The 27,472-nt window shown below is 44.6% G+C and overlaps 2 protein-coding genes across 2 annotated transcripts in view; one reads left to right on the top strand and one right to left on the bottom strand.

The window, feature by feature from the left end:
• LOC135548067 (protein Shroom3-like) overlaps positions 1-20,683 on the top strand; it is a 194,126-nt gene extending 173,443 nt beyond the window's left edge. The window contains 3 exon segments of the mRNA XM_064977303.1: positions 11,257-11,404; positions 11,643-11,927; positions 17,782-20,683. Of these exon segments, the coding sequence (XP_064833375.1) occupies positions 11,257-11,404; positions 11,643-11,927; positions 17,782-18,186 (838 nt within the window). The 3' untranslated portion in view covers positions 18,187-20,683.
• Positions 20,684-22,868: 2,185 nt separating this feature from the next.
• LOC135548066 (ankyrin repeat domain-containing protein SOWAHB-like) lies at positions 22,869-27,101 on the bottom strand. The gene has a single exon (XM_064977302.1). The coding sequence runs from the start codon at positions 27,025-27,027 to the stop codon at positions 24,469-24,471; it is 2,559 nt and encodes an 852-aa protein (XP_064833374.1). The 5' UTR covers positions 27,028-27,101; the 3' UTR covers positions 22,869-24,468.
• Between the last annotated feature and the right edge of the window lie 371 nt (positions 27,102-27,472).

The raw sequence follows: 27,472 nt of genomic DNA, 5'->3' as shown, positions 1-27,472 counted from the left end.
ATACTGTCTGTCTCTCTCTCTATGTTAGAGCTAGGTAACATCAGATCATACTGTCTGTCTCTCCATGTTAGAGCTAGGTAACATCAGATCATACTGTCTGTCTCTCCATGTTAGAGCTAGGTAACATCAGATCATACTGTCTCTCTCTCCATGTTAGAGCTAGGTAACATCAGATCATACTGTCTCCCTCTCTATGTTAGAGCTAGGTAACATCAGATCATACTGTCTGTCTCTCTCCATGTTAGAGCTAGGTAACATCAGATCATACTGTCTCTCTCTCCATGTTAGAGCTAGGTAACATCAGATCATACTGTCTCTCTCTCCATGTTAGAGCTAGGTAACATCAGATCATACTGTCTCTCTCTCCATGTTAGAGCTAGGTAACATCAGATCATACTGTCTGACTCTCCATGTTAGAGCTAGGTAACATCAGATCATACTGTCTGTCTCTCTCTCCATGTTAGAGCTAGGTAACATCAGATCATACTGTCTCTCTCTCTCTCCATGTTAGAGCTAGGTAACATCAGATCATACTGTCTCTCTCTCCATGTTAGAGCTAGGTAACATCAGATCATACTGTCTCTCTCTCTCCATGTTAGAGCTAGGTAACATCAGATCATACTGTCTCTCTCCATGTTAGAGCTAGGTAACATCAGATCATACTGTCTCTCTCCATGTTAGAGCTAGGTAACATCAGATCATACTGTCTCTCCATGTTAGAGCGAGGTAACATCAGATCATACTGTCTCTCTCTCCATGTTAGAGCTAGGTAACATCAGATCATACTGTCTCTCTCCATGTTAGAGCTAGGTAACATCAGATCATACTGTCTGTCTCCATGTTAGAGCTAGGTAACATCAGATCATACTGTCTCTCTCTCCATGTTAGAGCTAGGTAACATCAGATCATACTGTCTCTCTCTCCATGTTAGAGCTAGGTAACATCAGATCATACTGTCTCTCTCTCCATGTTAGAGCTAGGTAACATCAGATCATACTGTCTCTCTCTCCATGTTAGAGCTAGGTAACATTAGATCATACTGTCTGTCTCTCCATGTTAGAGCTAGGTAACATCAGATCATACTGTCTGTCTCTCTCCATGTTAGAGCTAGGTAACATCAGATCATACTGTCTGTCTCTCCATGTTAGAGCTAGGTAACATCAGATCATACTGTCTCTCTCTCCATGTTAGAGCTAGGTAACATCAGATCATACTGTCTGTCTCCATGTTAGAGCTAGGTAACATCAGATCGTACTGTCTCTCTCTCTCCATGTTAGAGCTAGGTAACATCAGATCATACTGTCTCTCTCTCCATGTTAGAGCTAGGTAACATTAGATCATACTGTCTCTCTCTCTCCATGTTAGAGCTAGGTAACATCAGATCATACTGTCTGTCTCCATGTTAGAGCTAGGTAACATCAGATCGTACTGTCTCTCTCTCTCCATGTTAGAGCTAGGTAACATCAGATCGTACTGTCTCTCTCTCCATGTTAGAGCTAGGTAACATCAGATCATACTGTCTCTCCATGTTAGAGCTAGGTAACATCAGATCATACTGTCTCTCTCCATGTTAGAGCTAGGTAACATCAGATCATACTGTCTCTCTCTCCATGTTAGAGCTAGGTAACATCAGATCATACTGTCTCTCTCCATGTTAGAGCTAGGTAACATCAGATCATACTGTCTGTCTCTCCATGTTAGAGCTAGGTAACATCAGATCATACTGTCTCTCTCTCCATGTTAGAGCTAGGTAACATCAGATCATACTGTCTCTCTCTCCATGTTAGAGCTAGGTAACATCAGATCATACTGTCTGTCTCTCCATGTTAGAGCTAGGTAACATCAGATCGTACTGTCTCTCTCTCCATGTTAGAGCTAGGTAACATCAGATCATACTGTCTGTCTTTCTCTCCATGTTAGAGCGAGGTAACATTAGATCATACTGTCTGTCTCTCCATGTTAGAGCTAGGTAACATCAGATCGTACTGTCTCTCTCTCCATGTTAGAGCTAGGTAACATCAGATCATACTGTCTGTCTCTCTCTCTATGTTAGAGCTAGGTAACATCAGATCATACTGTCTCTCTCTCCATGTTAGAGCTAGGTAACATCAGATCATACTGTCTCTCTCTCTATGTTAGAGCTAGGTAACATCAGATCATACTGTCTCTCTCTCCATGTTAGAGCTAGGTAACATCAGATCATACTGTCTCTCTCTCTCCATGTTAGAGCTAGGTAACATCAGATCATACTGTCTCTCTCTCTCCATGTTAGAGCTAGGTAACATCAGATCATACTGTCTCTCTCTCTCTCCATGTTAGAGCTAGGTAACATCAGATCATACTGTCTCTCTCTCCATGTTAGAGCTAGGTAACATCAGATCATACTGTCTCTCTCTCCATGTTAGAGCTAGGTAACATCAGATCATACTGTCTCTCTCTCCATGTTAGAGCTAGGTAACATCAGATCATACTGTCTGTCTCTCCATGTTAGAGCTAGGTAACATCAGATCATACTCTCTCTCTCCATGTTAGAGCTAGGTAACATCAGATCATACTGTCTCTCTCTCCATGTTAGAGCTAGGTAACATCAGATCATACTGTCTCTCTCTCTCCATGTTAGAGCTAGGTAACATCAGATCATACTGTCTCTCTCTCCATGTTAGAGCTAGGTAACATCAGATCATACTGTCTCTCTCTCCATGTTAGAGCTAGGTAACATCAGATCATACTGTCTCTCTCTCTCCATGTTAGAGCTAGGTAACATCAGATCATACTGTCTCTCTCTCCATGTTAGAGCTAGGTAACATCAGATCATACTGTCTCTCTCTCCATGTTAGAGCTAGGTAACATCAGATCATACTGTCTCTCTCTCCATGTTAGAGCTAGGTAACATCAGATCATACTGTCTCTCTCTCCATGTTAGAGCTAGGTAACATCAGATCATACTGTCTCTCTCTCCATGTTAGAGCTAGGTAACATCAGATCATACTGTCTCTCTCTCCATGTTAGAGCTAGGTAACATCAGATCATACTGTCTCTCTCTCTCTCCATGTTAGAGCTAGGTAACATCAGATCATACTGTCTCTCTCTCCATGTTAGAGCTAGGAAACATCAGATCATACTGTCTCTCTCTCCATGTTAGAGCTAGGTAACATCAGATCATACTGTCTCTCTCTCCATGTTAGAGCTAGGTAACATCAGATCATACTGTCTCTCTCTCCATGTTAGAGCTAGGTAACATCAGATCATACTGTCTGTCTCTCTCTCTCCATGTTAGAGCTAGGTAACATCAGATCATACTGTCTGTCTCTCTCTCTCTATGTTAGAGCTAGGTAACATCAGATCATACTGTCTGTCTCTCTCTCTCCATGTTAGAGCTAGGTAACATCAGATCATACTGTCTGTCTCTATGTTAGAGCTAGGTAACATCAGATCATACTGTCTGTCTCTCCATGTTAGAGCTAGGTAACATCAGATCATACTGTCTGTCTCTCCATGTTAGAGCTAGGTAACATCAGATCATACTGTCTCTCTCTCCATGTTAGAGCTAGGTAACATCAGATCATACTGTCTCTCTCTCCATGTTAGAGCTAGGTAACATCAGATCATACTGTCTGTCTCTATGTTAGAGTTAGGTAACATCAGCTCATACTGTCTCTCTCCATGTTAGAGCTAGGTAACATCAGATCATACTGTCTCTCTCCATGTTAGAGCTAGGTAACATCAGATCATACTGTCTGTCTCTCCATGTTAGAGCTAGGTAACATCAGATCATACTGTCTGTCTCTCCATGTTAGAGCTAGGTAACATCAGATCATACTGTCTCTCTTTCCATGTTAGAGCTAGGTAACATCAGATCATACTGTCTGTCTGTCTCCATGTTAGAGCTAGGTAACATCAGATCATACTGTCTGTCTCTCCATGTTAGAGCTAGGTAACATCAGATCATACTGTCTGTCTCTCCATGTTAGAGCTAGGTAACATCAGATCATACTGTCTCTCTCTCTCCATGTTAGAGCTAGGTAACATCAGATCGTACTGTCTCTTGGTGGAGGCTGAGCAGCACTGCCGTCTACTGACATGAATTAACATAGCAGCTTGTAGAACAAAACGTGACCATGCTTTTTGTACATGCAAAAAGGTTCTGATCCTCTACTGTAAACCAGGGCTCCAACCCTGTTCCTGGAGAGCTACCCTCCTGTAGGTTTTAACTCCAACCCTGTTCCCGGAGAGAGACCCTCCTGTAGGTTTTAACTCCAACCCTGTTCCTGGAGAGAGACCCTCCTGTAGGTTTTAACTCCAACCCTGTTCCTGGAGAGCTACCCTCCTGTAGGTTTTAACTCCAACCCTGTTCCTGGAGAGCTACCCTCCTGTAGGTTTTAACTCCAACCCTGTTCCTGGAGAGCTACCCTCCTGTAGGTTTTAACTCCAACCCTGTTCCTGGAGAGAAACCCTCCTGTAGGTTTTAACTCCAACCCTGTTCCTGGAGAGAGACCCTCCTGTAGGTTTTAACTCCAACCCTGTTCCTGGAGAGAGACCCTCCTGTAGGTTTTAACTCCAACTCTGTTCCTGGAGAGAGACCCTCCTGTAGGTTTTAACTCCAACCCTTTTCCTGGAGAGAGACCCTCCTGTAGGTTTTAACTCCAACCCTTTTCCTGGAGAGAGACCCTCCTGTAGGTTTTAACTCCAACCCTTTTCCTGGAGAGAGACCCTCCTGTAGGTTTTAACTCCAACTCTGTTCCTGGAGAGAAACCCTCCTGTAGGTTTTAACTCCAACCCTTTTCCTGGAGAGAGACCCTCCTGTAGGTTTTAACTCCAACTCTGTTCCTGGAGAGAAACCCTCCTGTAGGTTTTAACTCCAACCCTGTTCCTGGAGAGCTACCCTCCTGTAGGTTTTAACTCCAACCCTGTTCCTGGAGAGCTACCCTCCTGTAGGTTTTAACTCCAACCCTGTTCCTGGAGAGAAACCCTCCTGTAGGTTTTAACTCCAACCCTGTTCCTGGAGAGCTACCCTCCTGTAGGTTTTAACTCCAACCCTGTTCCTGGAGAGAGACCCTCCTGTAGGTTTTAACTCCAACCCTGTTCCTGGAGAGAGACCCTCCTGTAGGTTTTAACTCCAACCCTTTTCCTGGAGAGAGACCCTCCTGTAGGTTTTAACTCCAACCCTTTTCCTGGAGAGAGACCCTCCTGTAGGTTTTAACTCCAACCCTTTTCCTGGAGAGAGACCCTCCTGTAGGTTTTAACTCCAACCCTTTTCCTGGAGAGAGACCCTCCTGTAGGTTTTAACTCCAACTCTGTTCCTGGAGAGAAACCCTCCTGTAGGTTTTAACTCCAACCCTTTTCCTGGAGAGAGACCCTCCTGTAGGTTTTAACTCCAACTCTGTTCCTGGAGAGAAACCCTCCTGTAGGTTTTAACTCCAACCCTGTTCCTGGAGAGAAACCCTCCTGTAGGTTTTAACTCCAACCCTGTTCCTGGAGAGAAACCCTCCTGTAGGTTTTAACTCCAACCCTGTTCCTGTAGAGCTACCCTCCTGTAGGTTTTAACTCCAACCCTGTTCCTGGAGAGAAACCCTCCTGTAGGTTTTAACTCCAACCCTGTTCCTGGAGAGAAACCCTCCTGTAGGTTTTAACTCCAACCCTGTTCCTGGAGAGAAACCCTCCTGTAGGTTTTAACTCCAACCCTGTTCCTGGAGAGATACCCTCCTGTAGGTTTTAACTCCAACCCTGTTCCTGGAGAGAAACCCTCCTGTAGGTTTTAACTCCAACCCTGTTCCTGGAGAGCTACCCTCCTGTAGGTTTTAACTCCAACCCTGTTCCTGGAGAGCTACCCTCCTGTAGGTTTTAACTCCAACCCTGTTCCTGGAGAGAAACCCTCCTGTAGGTTTTAACTCCAACCCTGTTCCTGGAGAGAGACCCTCCTGTAGGTTTTAACTCCAACCCTGTTCCTGGAGAGAGACCCTCCTGTAGGTTTTAACTCCAACCCTGTTCCTGGAGAGAGACCCTCCTGTAGGTTTTAACTCCAACCCTTTTCCTGGAGAGAGACCCTCCTGTAGGTTTTAACTCCAACCCTTTTCCTGGAGAGAGACCCTCCTGTAGGTTTTAACTCCAACCCTTTTCCTGGAGAGAGACCCTCCTGTAGGTTTTAACTCCAACCCTTTTCCTGGAGAGAGACCCTCCTGTAGGTTTTAACTCCAACTCTGTTCCTGGAGAGAAACCCTCCTGTAGGTTTTAACTCCAACCCTTTTCCTGGAGAGAGACCCTCCTGTAGGTTTTAACTCTAACTCTGTTCCTGGAGAGAAACCCTCCTGTAGGTTTTAACTCCAACCCTGTTCCTGGAGAGAAACCCTCCTGTAGGTTTTAACTCCAACCCTGTTCCTGGAGAGAAACCCTCCTGTAGGTTTTAACTCCAACCCTGTTCCTGTAGAGCTACCCTCCTGTAGGTTTTAACTCCAACCCTGTTCCTGGAGAGAAACCCTCCTGTAGGTTTTAACTCCAACCCTGTTCCTGGAGAGAAACCCTCCTGTAGGTTTTAACTCCAACCCTGTTCCTGGAGAGAAACCCTCCTGTAGGTTTTAACTCCAACCCTGTTCCTGGAGAGATACCCTCCTGTAGGTTTTAACTCCAACCCTGTTCCTGGAGAGAAACCCTCCTGTAGGATTTAACTCCAACCCTGTTCCTGGAGAGAGACCCTCCTGTAGGTTTTAACTCCAACCCTGTTCCTGGAGAGAAACCCTCCTGTAGGTTTTAACTCCAACCCTGTTCCTGGAGAGATACCCTCCTGTAGGTTTTAACTCCAACCCTGTTCCTGGAGAGAAACCCTCCTGTAGGATTTAACTCCAACCCTGTTCCTGTAGAGATACCCTCCTGTAGGTTTTAACTCCAACCCTGTTCCTGGAGAGAAACCCTCCTGTAGGTTTTAACTCCAACCCTGTTCCTGGAGAGCTACCCTCCTGTAGGTTTTAACTCCTAACCTGTTCCTGTAGAGATACCCTCCTGTAGGTTTTGATACTTCCGGCGCCGACAGAGATGGCCGCCATGCTTCGCGTTCCTAGGAACTATGCAGTTTTTTTGTTTTTTTTTACGTGTTATTTCTTACATTAGTACCCCAGGTCATCTTAGGTTTCATTACATACAGTCGAGAAGAACTACTGAATATAAGATCAGCGTCAACTCACCATCAGTACGGCCAATAATATGTTTTTCGCGACGCGGATCCTGTGTTCTGCCTTACAAACAGGACAACGGAATGGATCGCATGCAGTGACCCAAAAAAACGACTCCGAAAAAGAGGGAAACGAGGCGGTCTTCTGGTCAGACTCCGGAGACGGGCACACCGTGCACCACTCCCTAGCATTCTTCTTGCCAATGTCCAGTCTCTTGACCTCAAGGTTGATGAAATCCGAGCAAGGGTAGCATTCCAGAGGGACATCAGAGACTGTAACGTTCTGTGCTTCACGGAAACATGGCTCACTGGAGAGACGCTATCTGAAGTGGTGCAGCCAACGGGTTTCTCCACGCATCGCGCCGACAGAAACAAACATCTTTCTGGTAAGAAGAGGGGCGGGGGCGTATGCCTTATGGCTAACGAGACATGGTGTGATGAAAGAAACATACAGGAACTCAAATCCTTCTGTTCACCTGATTTAGAATTCCTCACAATCAAATGTAGACCACATTATCTACCAAGAGAATTCTCTTCGATTATAATCACAGCCGTATATACCCCCCCCCCCAAGCAGACACATCGATGGCTCTGAACGAACTTTATTTAACTCTTTGCAAACTGGAAACCATTTATCCGGAGGCTGCATTCATCGTTGCTGGGGATTTTAACAAGGCTAATCTGAAAACAAGACTCCCTAAATTTTATCAGCATATCGATTGCGCAACCAGGGGTGGAAAAACCTTGGATCACTGTTACTCTAACTTCCGCGACGCATATAAGGCCCTGCCCCGCCCCCCTTTCGGAAAAGCTGACCACGACTCCATTTTGCTGATCCCTGCCTACAGACAGAAACTAAAACTAGAGGCTCCCACGCTGAGGTCTGTCCAACGCTGGTCCGACCAAGCTGACTCCACTCTCCACGACTGCTTCCATCACGTGGACTGGGACATGTTTCGTATTGCGTCAGATAACAACATTGACGAATACGCTGATTTGGTGTGCGAGTTCATTAGAACGTGCGTTGAAAATGTCGTTCCCATAGCAACGATTAAAACATTCCCTAACCAGAAACCGTGGATTGATGGCAGCATTCGCGTGAAACTGAAAGCGCGAACCACTGCTTTTAATCAGGGCAAGGTGTCTGGTAACATGAACGAATACAAACAGTGCAGCTATTCCCTCCGCAAGGCTATCAAACAAGCTAAGCGTCAGTACAGAGACAAAGTAGAATCTCAATTCAACGGCTCAGACACAAGAGGTATGTGGCAGGGTCTACAGTCAATCACGGACTACAGGAAGAAATCCAGCACAGTCACGGACCAGGATGTCTTGCTCCCAGGCAGACTAAATAACTTTTTTGACCACTTTGAGGACAATACAGTGCCACTGACACGGCCTGCAACGAAAACATGCGGTCTCTCCTTCACTGCAGCCGAGGTGAGTAAAACATTTAAACGTGTTAACCCTCGCAGGGCTGCAGGCCCAGACGGCATCCCCAGCCGCGCCCTCAGAGCATGCGCAGACCAGCTGGCCGGTGTGTTTACGGACATATTCAATCAATCCCTATACCAGTCTGCTGTTCCCACATGCTTCAAGAGGGCCACCATTGTTCCTGTTCCCAAGAAAGCTAAGGTAACTGAGCTAAACGACTACCGCCCCGTAGCACTCACTTCCATCATCATGAAGTGCTTTGAGAGACTAGTCAAGGACCATATCACCTCCACCCTACCGGACACCCTAGACCCACTCCAATTTGCTTACCGCCCAAATAGGTCCACAGACAATGCAATCTCAACCACACTGCACACTGCCCTAACCCATCTGGACAAGAGGAATACCTATGTGAGAATGCTGTTCATCGACTACAGCTCGGCATTCAACACCATAGTACCCTCCAAGCTCGTCATCAAGCTCGAGACCCTGGGTCTCGACCCCGCCCTGTGCAACTGGGTACTGGACTTCCTGACGGGCCGCCCCCAGGTGGTGAGGGTAGGTAACAACATCTCCTCCCCGCTGATCCTCAACACTGGGGCCCCACAAGGGTGCGTTCTGAGCCCTCTCCTGTACTCCCTGTTCACCCACGACTGCGTGGCCATGCACGCCTCCAACTCAATCATCAAGTTTGCGGACGACACAACAGTGGTAGGCTTGATTACCAACAACGACGAGACGGCCTACAGGGAGGAGGTTAGGGCCCTCGGAGTGTGGTGTCAGGAAAATAACCTCACACTCAACGTCAACAAAACTAAGGAGATGATTGTGGACTTCAGGAAACAGCAGAGGGAACACCCCCCTATCCACATCGATGGAACAGTAGTGGAGAGGGTAGCAAGTTTTAAGTTCCTCGGCATACACATCACAGACAAACTGAATTGGTCCACTCACACAGACAGCATCGTGAAGAAGGCGCAGCAGCGCCACCAAAAGCACTCACAAACTTCTACAGATGCACAATCGAGAGCATCCTGGCGGGCTGTATCACCGCCTGGTACGGCAACTGCTCCGCCCTCAACCGTAAGGCTCTCCAGAGGGTAGTGAGGTCTGCACAACGCATCACCGGGGGCAAACTACCTGCCCTCCAGGACACCTACACCACCCGATGTTACAGGAAGGCCATAAAGATCATCAAGGACATCAACCACCCGAGCCACTGCCTGTTCACCCCGCTATCATCCAGAAGGCGAGGTCAGTACAGGTGCATCAAAGCTGGGACCGAGAGACTGAAAAACAGCTTCTATCTCAAGGCCATCAGACTGTTAAACAGCCACCACTAACATTGAGTGGCTGCTGCCAACACACTGACACTGACTCAACTCCAGCCACTTTAATAATGGGAATTGATGGGAAATGATGTAAATATATCACTAGCCACTTTAAACAATGCTACCTTATATAATGTTACTTACCCTACATTATTCATCTCATATGCATACGTATATACTGTACTCTATATCATCGACTGCATCCTATGTAATACATGTATCACTAGCCACTTTAACTATGCCACTTTGTTTACATACTCATCTCATATGTATATACTGTACTCGATACCATCTACTGTATCTTGCCTATGCTGCTCTGTACCATCACTCATTCATATATCCTTATGTACATATTCTTTATCCCCTTACACTGTGTATAAGACAGTAGTTTAGGAATTGTTAGTTAAATTACTTGTTGGTTATTACTGCATTGTCGGAACTAGAAGCACAAGCATTTCGCTACACTCGTATTAACATCTGCTAACCATGTGTATGTGACAAATAAAATTTGATTTGATTTGATTTGAACTCCTACCCTGTTCCTGGAGAGAGACCCTCCTGTAGGTTTTAACTCCAACCCTGTTCCTGGAGAGAAACCCTCCTGGAGGTTTATTATTTTCAACCCAAGATGGTATATATTCTACAAAATCTCAGCTGGATTTTTGAGTATTTGGAAAATAACTTGAGAATTTGTATAGGTAATATGTATAAATATGAAATGTATTATTTTAAAATAGAACCAGAGGACAGTTGGGTTGTTAGAATCCTCGGTGTCAGAGGTGGGTGTAACCTGATTCTACTGTTGAATGTCGTTCTGTCTAAAACATTCTATTCTGCCTATCCATCCTGCCAAATAGGCCAGTCATGAAAACAAACCAGCCACAGCACATTCCTTACAGTGTTGTGTGTTGTGTGTGTGTGTGTGTGTGTGTGTGTGTGTGTGTGTGTGTGTGTGTGTGTGTGTGTGTGTGTGTGTGTGTGTGTGTGTGTGCGTGTGCGTGTGCGTGTGTGTGTGAGTTTCACCCAAATAACACACATGCACACACCCAGAATACCATACTAATTATTTTGGCATTCAGACACACTATTCAACAGACTAGTGCTTGTTGCTGACTGCTTGTTTTACAGTATGTGTCAGTTTCGGTCATGAGTTTCAAGATGTAATGTGTCAGTCTATTCAAGTGGTAGTAATGCTAACTGTTGCTACATTCTTTATGTCTCTGTTCCATGGGGTGCTGTACTACTATGTCTGACCCAGTAAAACAACATATTTCACTGCACCTTTCTTGTGTATGTGACAATAAAACATAATTTTCTTTCTTCTTGTAGAAGTCAAGATGGTGTCTGTTCTATAGGACCCAATCTGCTGCAGAGAACAGAGGGAGGAGGAGGAGCAGGAGGAGGAGCAGGAGGAGGAAGAGGAGGCGAGGTGGACACAGATCTGGATGAGGATGAGACAGACTTCAATCAGAAGAAGGTCTGAATTTACCTTAAATGCATTTTTTTAATGTTTTTTTTTGCAAACAATTTTTTTTATCAGATCAAATCAAAGGCAATACAATACAATTAACTGATTGATATAAAAGTAAGGAAAATGAAAGATAAATGCCCATCCAACCTATGGTCCTCAGGGATCCAGGAGATGTCTGGTGGAAGAGATGTGGAGACACAATAGACACAATACACCGTTGTTGCTAACTTCTCCCGTCCACTAGGTGGAGCTACTCCAGGCCCTGACTCTGAGCGTTACCTCCTTGCGAGAGGAGAAGGAGGTTCTGGCGGAGGAGCAGAGGAGGTTCCGGGCTCTAGGGGGCCACATGGAGAGCCTGGTTCAGGAGCGCTGTAAGCCCAACGAGAGGGAGAAGTACAAGATGCTCATCGGGGACATGGATAAGATAGTCAACCTTCTGCTGTCTCTGTGTGGCCGGCTGGCCCGGGTCCATAACGCTCTCTCTGCCCTGGACAGAGAGGATGAGACAGAGGACAGCCAAGAGGAAAGGGTGAGACATTAAACTACACTATACACTATACATTATACACTATGTCCTATCTGCCCTGGACAGAGAGGAGGAGACAGAGGACAGCCAAGAGGAAAGGGTGAGACATTAAACTACACTATACACTATACATTATACACTATACACTATAAATTATACACTATACATTATACATTACTACACCTACACTACACCTACGCTAAACCTACACTACACCTACACCACACACACACTACACACTACACCTACACTACACCTAAACACTACACTTACACTACATCTACATGACACCTACACTACACACTACACATACACACTACACATACACTACACACCACACCAAAACCTACACTACACACCACAATACACTACACACCACACTAACACCTACACTACACACCACAATACACTACACTACACACCACACTAACACCTACACTACACCACAATACACAACACTACACACCACACTAACACCTACACTACACCACAATACACAACACTAACACCTACACTACACCACAATACACCACAATACACTACACTACACACTACAATACACTAACACTACACTAACACTACACTAACACTATACTACACCTACACTACACATTACAATACACTAACACTACACTAACACTATACTACACTACACTAACACTACACTACACTAACACTACACTAATACTCACTGCACTACACTACACTAACACTACACTAACACTACACTACACTAACACTACACTAACACTACACTACACTAACACTACACTAACACTACACTACACTAACACTACACATTACAATACACTAACACTACACTACACTAACACTACACTTACACTACACTAACACTACACTTACACTACACTACACTAACACTACACTACACATTACAATACACTAACACTACACTACACTAACACTACACTACACTAATACTACACTAACACTACACTAACACTACACTACACTAACACTACACTAATACTCACTGCACTACACTACACTAACACTACACTACACACTACAATACACTACACTAACACTACACTAACACTACACTAACACTACACTAACACTACACTAAACTACACTAACACTACACTAACACTACACTGCACTAACACTACACTAACACTACACTAACACTAACACTACACTAACACTCACTACACTACACTAACACTACACTACACTAATACTCACTGCACTACACTAACACACACTACACTAACACTACACTAACACTACACTAACACTACACTAACACTACACTAACACTACACACTACAATACACTAACACTACACTAACACTACACTAACACTACACTACACTAACACTCACTACACTAACACTACACTAACACTACACTAACACTCACTACACTAACACTACACTACACTAATACTCACTACACTACACTAACACTCACTACACTAACACTAACACTACACTAACACTACACTAACACTCACTACACTACACTAACACTACACTAACACTACACTACACTAACACTACACTAACTCTAACACTACACTACACTAACACTACACTACACAACACTAACACTACACTAACACTACACTACACTACACTAACACTACACTACACTAACACTACACTACACTAACACTACACTAACACTAACACTACACTAACATTACACTAACACTACACTACACTAACACTACACTAACACTAAAATACACTACACTACACTAACACTACACTAACACTAACACTACACTACACTAACACTACACTAACACTACACTAACACTACACTAACACTACACTAACACTACACTACACTAACACTACACTACACTAACACTAACACTACACTAACACTACACTAACACTGCACTAACACTAACACTACACTAACACTACACTAACACTACACTACACCTACACTACACTACACTAACACTACACTAACACTACACTAACACTACACTAACACTACACTAACACTAACACTACACTAACACTACACTAACACTACACTAACACTACACTACACTAACACTACACTAACACTAACACTACACTAACACTACACTAACACTGCACTAACACTACACTAACACTACACTAACACTACACTACACTAACACTACACTACACTACACTAACACTACACTACACTAACACTACACTACACTAACACTACACTAACACTACACTAACACTACACTAACACTACACTACACTAACACTACACTACACTAACACTACACTACACTAACACTACACTAACACTACACTACACTAACACTACACTAACACTACACTAACTACACTACACTACACTACACTAACGCTGCACTACACTACACTAACACTACACTAACACTACACTAACACTACACTAACACTAACACTACACTAACACTACACTAACACTACACTACACTAACACTACACTACACTAACACTACACTAACACTAACACTACACTAACACTACACTAACACTGCACTAACACTACACTAACACTACACTAACACTACACTACACTACACTAACACTACACTAACACTATACTACACCTACACTACACATTACAATACACTAACACTACACTAACACTATACTACACTACACTAACACTACACTACACTAACACTACACTAATACTCACTGCACTACACTACACTAACACTACACTAACACTACACTACACTAACACTACACTAACACTAACACTACACTAACACTACACTAACACTACACTACACTAACACTACACATTACAATACACTAACACTACACTACACTAACACTACACTTACACTACACTAACACTACACTTACACTACACTACACTAACACTACACTACACATTACAATACACTAACACTACACTACACTAACACTACACTACACTAATACTACACTAACACTACACTAACACTACACTACACTAACACTACACTAATACTCACTGCACTACACTACACTAACACTACACTACACACTACAATACACTACACTAACACTACACTAACACTACACTAACACTACACTAACACTACACTAAACTACACTAACACTACACTAACACTACACTGCACTAACACTACACTAACACTACACTAACACTAACACTACACTAACACTCACTACACTACACTAACACTACACTACACTAATACTCACTGCACTACACTAACACACACTACACTAACACTACACTAACACTACACTAACACTACACTAACACTACACTAACACTACACACTACAATACACTAACACTACACTAACACTACACTAACACTACACTACACTAACACTCACTACACTAACACTACACTAACACTACACTAACACTACACTAACACTCACTACACTAACACTACACTACACTAATACTCACTACACTAACACTCACTACACTAACACTAACACTACACTAACACTACACTAACACTCACTACACTACACTAACACTACACTAACACTACACTACACTAACACTACACTAACTCTAACACTACACTACACTAACACTACACTACACAACACTAACACTACACTAACACTACACTACACTACACTAACACTACACTACACTAACACTACACTACACTAACACTAACACTACACTAACATTACACTAACACTACACTACACTAACACTACACTAACACTAAAATACACTACACTACACTAACACTACACTAACACTACACTAACACTACACTAACACTAAAATACACTACACTACACTAACACTACACTAACACTACACTAACACTACACTACACTAACACTACACTAACACTACACTAACACTACACTAACACTACACTAACACTACACTACACTAACACTACACTACACTAACACTAACACTACACTAACACTACACTAACACTGCACTAACACTAACACTACACTAACACTACACTACACCTACACTACACTACACTAACACTACACTAACACTACACTAACACTACACTAACACTACACTAACACTAACACTACACTAACACTACACTAACACTACACTACACTAACACTACACTACACTAACACTACACTAACACTAACACTACACTAACACTACACTAACACTGCACTAACACTACACTAACACTACACTAACACTACACTACACTAACACTACACTACACTACACTAACACTACACTACACTAACACTACACTACACTAACACTACACTAACACTACACTACACTAACACTACACTAACACTACACTAACACTACACTACACTAACACTACACTACACTAACACTACACTACACTAACACTACACTACACTAACACTACACTAACACTACACTACACTAACACTACACTAACACTACACTACACCTACACTACACTACACTAACACTACACTAACACTACACTAACACTACACTAACACTAACACTACACTAACACTACACTAACACTACACTACACTAACACTACACTAACACTACACTAACACTAACACTACACTAACACTACACTAACACTGCACTAACACTACACTAACACTACACTAACACTACACTAACACTACACTACACTACACTAACACTACACTACACTAACACTACACTACACTAACACTACACTAACACTACACTACACTAACACTACACTAACACTACACTAACACTAACACTACACTAACACTACACTAACACTACACTACACTAACACTACACTACACTAACACTACACTACACTAACACTACACTAACACTACACTAACACTACACTACACTACACTAACACTACACTACACTAACACTACACTACACTAACACTAACACTACACTACACTACACTAACACTACACTACAAACATAACAGCACAGAAGAGGGTGAAGACACTCCACTCTACATACTACAGTCTGAGAATCACAGTGTGAAGGAGACCCCTAATACCGCAGACTATTTTTAGGGTCCCTTGTATTCTACCAGCCTGGTCTCGCTGAGATGAAGATGTGCATTTGAAAGATACCTCCGACCTCCTCGACTTCCAGGGAATCACACTTCGCTCCAGACAGTCTGTCTCATATTGTGGTATTGAATGAGGTCACAGACCGGCAGACAGCTTGTTGGTCTACAGGATGTTCTGACAGAGCCTGGGCTTTTTATCAAGCCTTACACTCGTCTTGTGTTTGGCTGTGTTCAGGAGCGAGGACATCATGGTGCTACCTCAGCCTCGCTCCCTTAACGAAGGAACGCGACGGTGTTAAAATGTGATTTTACTTCCGTCACTAGGGACGACAGGGCTCCTCCCCTCTGAGACACGGATTGATTCCTGCGACCTTCTATTCTGACCTCCTGAGAGAGTTTGTCGTTCAGCCTGGGTTGCTGTACTTTACTCAAATGTCATCATGTGTTATCAAGGCTTTTACTAATCTAGTTTCCTCCACTGGTGTCCTATCTCATTCATGATGAACATGGTTATGTAGATGTGTCACATGATGGCCACTAGGTGGTGCCAGATCATAGTGTCTGTGTGTATTTACGAACCCACATCCCCTCTATCTCTCTCCCCTCAGGGGTCTCCTCTAGTTTAACCAGGAGTCTCTCTGTGTAAAGACTCTATTCACCTATCACTAACAGTCTCTCTCTGCCCTCGGGAATCTGTGTCGTCGGCACCAGGATGTCTTTAATAATCTATATATCTGTGTTAACTCAGGAGTCCTTACAGCAGACAGGATGTCTTTAATAATCTATATATCTGTGTTAACTCAGGAGTCCTTACAGCAGACAGGATGTCTTTAATAATCTATATATCTGTGTTAACTCAGGAGTCCTTACAGCAGACAGGATGTCTTTAATAATCTATATATCTGTGTTAACTCAGGAGTCCTTACAGCAGAAGCGCAGGCAGCTGTGTAGTCAGCACGAGGATGCCAGGGAGCTGAAGGAGAATCTGGACCGGCGGGAGCGTGTGGTTCTGGACATCCTGGGTGGGTACCTGACTGGGCCGCAGCTTAGAGACTACCAGCACTTCGTCTGTATGAAACCAGCCCTGCTGATCCGCCAGAGACACCTGGATGAGCTCCTTAAGCAGTGGGATGAACAGCTCAGCAGGCTGGCTGAGAGTATCTCTCCAGGGGATCATCAGGCCCAGCCCCACTCACCTATCCCTGGGTTGAACCCCAGCCTCGGCTCTAACCTTAGAGCTCCCAGCCCTAACCTTAGAGCTCCCAGCCCTAACCTTGGTCCTACCCAAACAGTCCGCTCCACCACTGTGACATCACTGTGACATCACCCCAACAACAACACTGCTCCTGGTCACTCCTACAGTTGCTGTGTCTCTGGCTCAGTGGGAGAAGCACCATGAGTCTGGCGAGTAAGATACGACAGTACTTGGTTGAAGAGAGAGATACAGTTCATGCAGTTTTGCTCTATATGAAGCAGGAAGGATGTCTGTCGGTCTGTCCCCTTGTTGCAGACAGACAGGCAGGCACAGACAGACAGACAGACAGACAGACAGACAGACAGACAGACAGACAGACAGACAGACAGACAGACAGACCAGTAGACCGACAAGTAGGCAGACAGACAGACAGACTGCATTCAGACAGACAGGCAGACAGACTGCATTCAGAGAGACAGGCAGACAGACTGCATTCAGACAGACTGCATTCAGAGAGACAGGCAGACAGACTGCATTCAGAGAGACAGGCAGACAGACTGCATTCAGACAGACTGCATTCAGAGAGACAGGCAGACAGACTGCATTCAGAGAGACAGGCAGACAGACTGCATTCAGACAGACTGCATTCAGACAGACAGGCAGACAGACTGCATTCAGAGAGACAGGCAGACAGACTGCATTCAGAGAGACAGGCAGACAGACTGCATTCAGACAGACTGCATTCAGACAGACTGCATTCAGACAGACAGGCAGACAGACTGCATTCAGAGAGACAGGCAGACAGACTGCATTCAGAGAGACAGGCAGACAGACAGACAGGCAGACAGACTGCATTCAGAGAGACAGGCAGACAGACTGCATTCAGAGAGACAGGCAGACAGACTGCATTCAGACAGACTGCATTCAGACAGACAGGCAGACAGACTGCATTCAGAGAGACAGGCAGACAGACTGCATTCAGAGAGACAGGCAGACAGACTGCATTCAGACAGACTGCATTCAGACAGACAGGCAGACAGACTGCATTCAGACAGACTGCATTCAGAGAGACAGGCAGACAGACTGCATTCAGACAGACAGGCAGACAGACTGCATTCAGAGAGACAGGCAGACAGACTGCATTCAGAGAGACAGGCAGACAGACTGTATTTAGACAGACTGCATTTAGACAGACTGCATTCAGAGAGACAGGCAGACAGACTGCATTCAGACAGACAGGCAGACAGACTGCATTCAGACAGACTGCGTTCATGATCGATGCATTCTTGTGCCTCTATTTATGCTTCCTATGTTACTCAAGCTTTTTCACATATCTGTATTCTGACTGGCCACTCAGCATGTCTTCGGTTGATTCAATACACTGTTGAGGTACCTAGTTGTATTCATACGAGTGGTTCAAAGCTTTGAGAGTAACGATGGTGGATGTACAACTTCCTGTCAAGAAATGTTATTCCCCATATATTTATAATATTACTACTGCCTTTACGTTTGTATATCACTACAGCTGAGCACTTTTTTTGGGGCAGTTTAACTACTGATTGGTCAGAATGGTCAGAATCCCAGAACTAGAATGGCTTCTATTTCTCATTCTGTTCCTATTGGTCAGGAGGAACCAGACCTGAAATGTTCAAATCAAATCAAATAGGCCTGTTTTCTTTACCAACATAATAGCACGCTCTCACACATATTAATATGTAGTCACAATCTAAGGCAATATTATGCTTCAAACACTTCTAATTCAGACTCGAAAATGATAGTTTGTGATAAAAGCTACCATGACATTGACAACAACTGCTATAATTATTTATATTATTCAACAACAAAAAAGGAATGCAAGTGGCTGTACATATGGTGTCTGCTAACCTCTTATGATTTTTAATATGTAGATGACAAACAAACAAACAAAAACATTTTAAAACAAATGTGATTTCTCTCAGAGAAGGCAAGATGATGTCATGATGATGTAATGTTCTAGAATTTGTGAATTCAACTCAACTTTTCACCATGTCATTGGAATTAGGTTAAAAGTTGGGTGAAAAAAACGAGACTAAATATCCTTTTGTTGATGACTTTTTGCGAATCTAATCTGTTTTCTACGTTGATTCAACATCATCACATTGATTTGTTGGGTTGAAATGACGTGGAAACAACCTTGATTCAACCCGTTTTTGCCCAGTGGGAAGTGTGTGTGTGTGTGTGTGTGTGTGTGTGTGTGTGTGTGTGTGTGTGTGTGTGTGTGTGTGTGTGTGTGTGTGTGTGTGTGTGTGTGTGTAGAGTCCTGTGACCCCATGCTTGTTTTCCCTCCCCAAAATGTACTATTGATATGGTTGTGTCCTTTTGAGAGAAAAAGCATCTACATATTATCCTAATTTGAGTCAAATATACTGCATCAGGCACATATTCATGTTACCATTTTCACCAATAATGGTGCCATCCATATTTTTCTTCATAGCTTTTCAGAAGCATAACTGAATTCTCAGATTTGACAGATTTTCCTAATCAAAATTCCATGTATCAATCGTGCTTTACGAAGCGTAGGAGAACGGAGGCTGATTGGAAAAAAAGATCCTTGTTTTACAAATAAATCTATTTTTTAAACAGAGCCTTTGTTGTTGTCTTTCTGTACTTTGACTAACTATTCTATAATGTCATCAGCCATGGTGTGTCTGTTCTGTTGTGGATGAGATTAGATCAATTTTATTGTCCCTGAAGAGACATGTTAGCATGGTCCCAGATCTGTTGTCTCCTTCTATAGCCTGGTCCCAGATCTGTTGTCTCCTTCTATAGCCTGGTCGCAGATCAGTTTGTGCTCCATAGCTCATTGTCAGATGTCAACCCAAAAGTGACAATGAGTGGGCATGATAGCACCAACAGACTGGCATTCAGGCTAGAGTGGGCATGATAGCACCAACAGACTGGCTCTCGGACTAGAGTGGGCATGATAGCACCAACAGACTGGCCCTCAGACTAGTGTGGGCATGATAGCACCAACAGATTGGCCCTCAGACTAGAGTGGGCATGATAGCACCAACAGATTGGCCCTCAGACTAGAGTGGGCATGATAGCACCAACAGATTGGCCCTCAGACTAGAGTGGGCATGATAGCACCAACAGACTGGCTCTCAGACTAGAGTGGGCATGATAGCACCAACAGACTGGCTCTCAGGCTAGAGTGGGCATGATAGCACCAACAGACTGGCTCTCAGGCTAGAGTGGGCATGATAGCACCAACAGACTGGCTCTCAGGCTAGAGTGGGCATGATAGCACCAACAGACTGGCTCTCAGGCTAGAGTGGGCATGATAGCACCAACAGATTGGCCCTCAGACTAGAGTGGGCATGATAGCACCAACAGACTGGCCCTCAGGCTAGAGTGGACATGATAGCACCAACAGATTGGCCCTCAGACTAGAGTGGGCATGATAGCACCAACAGACTGGCCCTCAGGCTAGAGTGGGCATGATAGCACCAACAGACTGGCCCTCAGACTAGAGTGGGCATGATAGCACCAACAGATTGGCCCTCAGGCTAGAGTGGGCATGATAGCACCAACAGACTGGCCCTCAGACTAGAGACATTTGTCTTGGACATTCAAGTCAAGTCATACTGCAACGTTGCATTTAGTGTTATTTATTTAACCTTTATTTAACGAGGCAAGTCAGTTGAGAACAAATTCTTAATTACAATGACTGCCAAACCCGGACGACGCTGGGCCAATTGTGCGCCGCCCTATGGGCCTGCCAATGTGAAACAGCCTGCTTGTGTGAAGTGTGTGTTGCAGTTCACGTTCCTCATCCTAGAAGTTGACTGGTCCACTGACTGTCCTAGTGACTTGACTTGTGGACTATTTGCCCTCGGGAGAGCACACTAACCCAGTGTAACATGATAGCTCAACATAGCAGTGTCCGAGTGCTGGTAGGACTTGTCATAACATTCTCATCATTCCTTCCACTGTTAAAGGGATATTTCACCCAAATTACACACACAAAAAAAAAAATGCACGCATAATTTCTAAATCATCCAAATGTATCTCAAATTGATTGTGAAGATCAATGAAGTCACTTATCGATTAATTGAACATGATGCAGCATTTATCGTGAATGCAGTCTCTGCTATCGCGGAAACATTGCCTTTAAATGTCAATCACGCTGTAATGCTGAACTTCAGCGAAGCGGATTGAATAGAGCCCGAAACCAAAGCATGGATTGCTGTCATACCAGGTCCATAGACTCCTACAGGGTAAGAAAACCAATAGACTATCCCTATAATTCTCTCCTACCTGCCTGTTGTATTACAGGTCGAGAGAAATAGTCAAAAGAAACATGCTTGTTTAGGTCTGCGTTCAGCATGAGACAACATTGTGGAACGTTCAGATAGAAATGAGTTTTGTAGAACAGACATGCCTCTCGGACATGTAGGGTAAATCATGTCTGCTCTTTTCATGATGTTTCTATCTGCAAAATTCCAGGTTTGTCCACTGAACGAGGTCTTGGTTGTTGACAGGAATCAGATCACAGGGGTGTTTGACCTAAATTAACTAGACCAAGTCAGTTAAGAACAAATTCTTATTTACAATGACGGCCTACCTCGGCGACGCTGGGCCAATTGTGTGCCGCCCTATGAGACTCCCAATTATGGACGGATGTGATACAGCTTGGATTCGAACCAGGGACTGTAGATGCAGTGCAGTAGAGGTGAGAGCCCATGCTACAACAGTTAACAGCAGAGGTGACACAAACATCTATGTGTTGACAATAATCTTTGAAGAAATGCTAACAACTATAGCAGTTAATATACAATGGTATGCTTTTTATTCATAGAAAAGGAAAGCTGTAGACATATCTAACAGGTTATACAATACAATGCTTGATATAACTGCAGCCTCCCATTCACACCCAGTGACAATATATATATTTTGTTTTGTTTTTTTCCCATTAAGAGCAAAACAAATGTAAGTTGAGTATTAGGCTGTCCCCCCCAAATGGCACCCTATTCCCTATGTCCTGGTCTAAAGTAGTGCACTATATAGGGCATAGGGTTCCATGGGGCTCTGGTTTAAAGTAGTGCACTATATAGGGAATAGGGTTCCATAGGGCTCTGGTCTAAAGTAGTGCACTATATAGGGAATAGGGTTCCATAGGGCTCTGATCTAAAGTAGTGCACTATATAGGGAATAATTTTCCATTTGTAAATTAGCCTTCGTTAGCACTCTCTCTGCAAGTTCAATTTTAACACAGGTTAACATTTAATTTAAATCAACAACAGTAGTGTTGGAGACAAAATAAATAAGAGTGCTTTAAAGGGATACTTCTACTAGCGTGCTAGCAGTTACCATAGACTTCCAGTCATTCCGTTAATGCTAGTTAGCATTGGCTCACAGAACTACAACCTCTAAGTTCCTTAATACTGGACACAGAGAGGACACCTGACTCTGGAGAAGTAGATAAAGGGCCTCGTTACCAAAATCCCGATGTATCCCTTCATGGAAATGGCTTCAGAGGTACCAGTCTGGATTGTTTAAGCACCTCAGGACATGAGGTATCATAAAAATATGATTTAAGTGCACATGGAGAAAACAGTTCACGCGAGTACTGTTCATGCCTTGTAGTGTCAATCAAAAGTGAATAAAGCCAAGCAATCTATACTGAGTGAACCTCCAACATTGTACAAGATAAGCAACTTGGTGCAACTGAAGGATTCCTGACATTTCATTCCAGTCAGATGATGCAATAATAAACAGTGCTACTTTGAAAGGTCTTTGAACAAAGAAAAAAGAAATCCTCTCACTACCACATTCCAGAGTCAGGTCACATCACTTGAAATCTGAACCCACTTAAGCACTAACACCTGACACACAGTACACTTTTGTTAGAGAACAGGCATACATTTCATTTTTTTTAAGGAGTATTCTTTGGTCATTGAAAACGAGCACACGAGAATGGAAGTCATTCCCCCAGCAGCAAATAAACAAAAGCTTCTCATCACAATAAACAAAATAGCAAAGCAATTATACTGAGGTATCATAGTTTAATACAATCCCTTAAGAAATCTAACTTAATGACTGATTCTATTGCTTTCGGGTCATGATAGGATTTCACAAGTGATAGTTGATGCCACATCACAATCCAAATCACAAAACGTTAATTTAGACAGCTCAATAACATCATCCCACCCTCTTATTCATTTATTAGGTTTTTACTTTTTACTTTTTTTTTTTTTATATAAATGGAAAAACTTTTGAAATAACCAAGAAAGTTTTTAAGTGGCAAATCAAAGTCGTAAAGACCCCAAACGGCTTACTTAGTAAGAGCCTTGAGCTGTGTGGTAGGTCTTGTCAGTAGCCACACCCTCGGGAGCAGGCAGACTCACCCTGAAGTTCACGCTATTCTCACACAAAGGATTCGGGAGACTGAGAACCCTCCCATCCTGCTGGGAACCTTACTAGGGTTTTATGCTTGAGGAACCCAGTGATGGACATTGACTTCTTAACCATGGCTGAGGTTGCAGCGGGCCTTGTGGGTCTCTGCCCTGTGGACTGGGGTGTGGAGCTACCCCCTGTGGAAGTCCAGCAGTGAGGGGCCCCTAGCATCTGTAGCAGGTCCTTGGGGCCGGTCCGGCCCAGGTACTGCCAGGCCTTCTTCCCACTGGTATCCCTGAGGGACACGTTAGACCTGAACTTATAAACAAGCAGCCGTATCATGTTGTTGTTCCCGTGGATGGCGGCCAGGTGAAGAGGCGTGTAGCCACAGGTAGTCTTAACATCCACATCCAGTTTCAACCCGGCTTTGTTGACTCCGTACCAGAGTGTGTTGAGGACCCGGTGGTCTCCATGTTTAGCGATCCAGTGCAGGATGGTATAACCAGTGATGAAGTCTCTCTTGGTGAGGAGGCTGGGTTCATCTCTGAACAGGGTGTAGATGTCGGTCCAGGTCCCAGTGGCGCCCTTCACCAGCCAGTCATGTTCCTTCGTCTCCAGGGGGACCAGATCGTGGCAGTGGAAGTAGGAGCTGTCATGGCCGCCAGAGTTAGAGGCTCCGTTCAGGCTCTTGTTACTGGAGGCCCCGGAGTGCATCTCCCGCCTCAGGTTTCTGTAGCTGGGTGTACGAGAGGTGGGGGTGGAGAAGGAGTGGCTGATGCTGAGGTTGGAGGAGAGGAGGAGGAGGCGGTTGTGCCGTGCCGAGACGCTGTCCTCCGGGAACAGTTGGTCCAGGTCGGCTCCGAGGCTGCGACACATGCGGCTGCGGAACCGGCTGCTGATTCGCCGAACAGGGGTTCGGAGGCGGTGCTCGGGGTCTGAACCAGGAAGAAAGGTGGACTCGATGGACTTGGACCCATTGTCATCATGGAGATGACCTGTGGAGTGGTGCCATGACGACGCTCTGTTCGCCTCATCGTCGAGGTAACCGGTGGAGTGATGGTGAGGCCAGGGCGCTCTCCTCTCAGCGCGGTGCATCTGAGAGAGCAGTTTGGCCTCCTGAGCACGGCAGAGTATATCGTGCACTTTCACCCTCTGCTGCTCGCCTGGGTAGTTCAGGACCTGGTAGCTGAGGGTTTCATTGCTGGCACACTCCTCTCTAGGGGAACGCTGGGGCCACTCATCCCTGGAGTCCAGTGACTGGGCTGGGGAGAGACTGCTGTGGCTGGAGGAGAAGTCAGAGCTGGCCTGGTGGTGGTGCTCAGGGTACCCAAACCCATCAGTACACCCAGCAGTGTGGTCCTGGTAGGCAGAGTACAGGAGTAGGCTGCGTGGGAAAGACAGGGTCTGGGCTCTGGACTGGGTAACAGCAGCTCCTCCCTCTTCCGGATACTGGATGTCAGAAACAGGGGCTGGGACTCCATCCTTCTGTTGTACAGGTAGGCTGCCATTGCTCTGCGTCAGCTGATAGGCAGGTGTAGCGTGCAGTGAAGCTGCTGGGAGTCCATCTTGTTTTGGTCTGGGCTGCTGTGGGATCCTATGGTGGAGCTGGTAACTGCCATCCAAGTTGCCGTTACTCCGCGTCAACTGGGGGTCAGGGGTCAGTAGAGCGAGTGGAGCAGCAGGAGGACCGTAGCCATCAGATAAACAAGGAGAGGAGCTGGCATGCTCTAGAGTGGTGAGCAGTGGCCATGCTGGAGCTGTCCTTCCGTGGTCAGCTTCAGAACCTTTCCTCTGTGGCTGCACTGCATTCTGTTGCACCAGTGTTAGGTGAGAAGCTGGAGGTTTCACCTCTGTGTATAGGAACTGAGGGGGCGGATAGGACCTCTTCCTCTTTGGTTCTTTGGACTGCTGGCCAAGTTTGGAACCGTTGATGTAAATACCTTTGTGATTCAGTTCCCATTCTGCTTCAAAGCTTTGACCACTCCCATCTTCTGGGCACTTTGATATTGCTGCATTGTACAATGGGAGGAATGGTGCGTCTCTGTTGTATATAGGAGGTGAGGCATGGTCTGGCACATGTGGCGAGGAGCATTGGATAGGCTTTTCGTAATTGATAGTTGTTTCCACATTGTTGTTGTTGTTGACAATTCCAGCCGAGGCTAATACCTTGTCGGTGAGTTGGTTGGTGTCGCCTGGTGGAACGTGTAATTCATGAAAGTGCGTCTCAATCAGTCCCTTCTGACCTCTCTGCTGGTTTCGGTTTACCGGAGCTCTCGGTGACTGGTCTCTCTCCCTCGGTCTCGCCGGTTGTTGTCTAGCGCGAGACTTTGGTGAGTGGTATGCGGCGGCGATGTCTCCAGCAACCTGCCCCAGACATTTCTTCCTTAGCACAACGTATGATACTCCCTCCTCTGGTTTCACCACAGCCACCGAGTTCACAAACGTTTTAAACAGTTGCCGGTTGTACGTCTGGTTCTCGTGGTCGCGTAGGAACGTTTTGAAGTGAGCCAACAGGTCCGAGTTCTTCACTCTCCCACCCTTGAATTGGAGAAAGTGCAACACCGAATCCTGAGTAAAATCGGTAGCCATTCTGTCTGTTTGCTTCAAGTTTCAAAGTTCAATTGATTGTCACGTTTTTTCTTTCTGCGCCAGCAACAATTAACTCCACCCCATCTGAACATGTTTAACTCCACCTGCACACCGGAGCTTCGGTCAACACGCCGTTAGCCTTGCGCATGAAATGTTACGTAATATAAATTGCCTACCATACGATGTGCTACATTTCAATGTTGACATTTAAAGAAAGGACAAATCATAACCTACAGCCTTTGTCTGGTCAACACCTATCACTAAAACGCAAAGCTGCAGTCAGGCCTGAATCTATTAATGGCAGGAATCCGTTCTCTTATTATACACGTTGACGAAATAATCACTATAGGGACTGGGAAAACGACCCTGAATTGGTCCCAAATGGCAAGCCCCTATGTCAATTAAGGTAGTCACCCTTCCATCGTGTTTTTATTAAGTTAATGTA

Source organism: Oncorhynchus masou, chromosome 11 (assembly GCF_036934945.1).
Source record: "Oncorhynchus masou masou isolate Uvic2021 chromosome 11, UVic_Omas_1.1, whole genome shotgun sequence".
Lineage (NCBI taxonomy): Eukaryota > Metazoa > Chordata > Actinopteri > Salmoniformes > Salmonidae > Oncorhynchus > Oncorhynchus masou.
The sequence above is the reverse complement of the archived record's forward strand: the minus strand, read 5'-3'. Positions and strand labels throughout refer to the sequence as shown.

Excerpts from the sequence above, each read along its gene's own strand:
- LOC135548066 (XM_064977302.1), bottom strand. The coding sequence starts at position 27,027 with ATGGCTACCGATTTTACTCAGGATTCGGTGTTGCACTTTCTCCAATTC.